Source organism: Centruroides sculpturatus, unplaced genomic scaffold, assembly GCF_000671375.1.
Source record: "Centruroides sculpturatus isolate CEXI.00-Female unplaced genomic scaffold, Cexi_2.0 scaffold185, whole genome shotgun sequence".
Taxonomy (NCBI): Eukaryota; Metazoa; Arthropoda; class Arachnida; order Scorpiones; family Buthidae; genus Centruroides; species Centruroides sculpturatus.
In genome coordinates this window covers 768,096-769,739 of record NW_019384424.1, presented here as the reverse complement: position 1 = coordinate 769,739, position 1,644 = coordinate 768,096, and the positions used below count along the sequence as shown (strand labels likewise).

Sequence of the window (1,644 nt, the reverse complement as noted above, 5' to 3'; positions counted from 1 at the left end):
AGTATTTTCATTTAAATATAAATAATACTTGGCAATTTCAACCAATTGCACTTTTACGTATACAATTTTTAACTGAACTGGTCAATTGCAGCATCGGTTCTTCTGGCATTTGCCAAAACTACCCTATGGCCTGTTCGCACCTAGTCATCTCAGTATAGGTCTGATCGAACCTACTATGGGTATGATTAAAAAAGGCCTTATCCACCAGTGACCGAATGGATAAAAATCACTGAACGCTGTAGTTTGTCGTAAATTCGCGATTTCCCAACAAAGAGATCGTAAGTTTTCTGGGTTTTCTTGACGTGTCTAAAACGTAAATAGTGGTCTGATTTTTCATAGAAAGTCCTTTGTCTCTCTAGAGACACCTCTCCTTGGTAGATTACTCGTGTACTGCGTTGCCGTATTCCATCAATCCAAACCAAAAACCAACATTTTCGTTGTTCACAGGACGGAAAAAATGACAAAATGAAAAAATAAATGGTTATACTGTATTAAGAATCTTTAAACTTACCTCGAACTATTAGTCTTGTAATTCCCGGATTTTCAAAATAGTAATTATCCAGACTATAAATTCCTCCGTCTCCAATTTGCAAGGAATTGAATTTTAAATACAAATCGGCCTTATCTCTACCAAAAAATCTATTCAAATATCCAGAAAACTCCTTTTCGTTCTTTCTCCAATTTCTAGAACGTATGCTTGAATTCATTTTTATTTCTGTTTTATCATTGATACTCTTTGTTATCGTAAACGAAGTTGGAAGAAATTGAGCTACATACGCAATTATTTCGACAAATAAATTTAAGAAAACAAACAAACAAATAAATATATCGAAGGTCGTTCAAAAAGTAATACCCGTTTTAGAATCAAAAAGTAACCAATAAAGATATATGAAAAATTTTGCATACCATAGGTTACTTTTCAACGTAATGCACGAGAAAAAGATCCACTCCTTGTCGACTTCACGTCGCAAGAAGACATGATAAATACTGATGTATGTCTTGTTACATTGAAGCTTAATACAGAATCGCAGAAGAGGTTTATTGTCTTATAGTGTCAACTCCTTACATTATAATGCGCGACCTCGTCTCGTCGAGAAAACAAAATAACTCGAAAGTTTTAAATGAAAAATTTTAGATCATCCATCCTACAGCCCGGACTTGTTCTATACAGCCATTTATCTTCTCGCAAAACTAAAAAATATTTTCGAAGGAAAAGACTTTGTGAGTAAGGAATAGTTGCAGGAAGCAGTCACTATGCATTTCTGAATGCCCTGGCGGCGATGTACTGTACATTGCAATACAAAAATTTGCACATGGATGTCCAAAATGATTACGTGGAAAAGTAGCTTATGGTATGTAAATGTAAAATATAAAAGTGTTTTCGTAAATCTTTATCAATTCGTTTTAATTCTAAAACGGATACTACACTCCGATCTACCCTCGCATGTTATAATAACGATGTAGCACTCACGATATTTTCTCATCGCGTGCGAAAGTACACCCGAAAGCATACTTCGTTCAGGTTTACACCAAAAGCCACCCGTTTCAGTCCAGGAATGATTATAAGATATATACGATCCTAAAAACATAAATCATTTTTATATATTAACTTTATATATATATATAGTTAATTAGAATAAAGAG

The 1,644-nt window shown here is 33.9% G+C and overlaps 1 protein-coding gene across 1 annotated transcript in view; it reads right to left on the bottom strand.

The window, feature by feature from the left end:
• Positions 1–266: 266 nt before the first annotated feature.
• LOC111619512 overlaps positions 267–1,644 on the bottom strand; it is a 28,278-nt gene continuing 26,900 nt past the window's right edge. Inside the window, exons 7-8 of the mRNA XM_023361243.1 lie at positions 1,472–1,579; positions 267–769 (exon numbers count right to left, since the gene is read on the bottom strand). Of these exons, the coding sequence (XP_023217011.1) occupies positions 492–769; positions 1,472–1,579 (386 nt within the window). The 3' untranslated portion in view covers positions 267–491. The remainder of the gene's footprint in view (positions 770–1,471; positions 1,580–1,644) is intronic.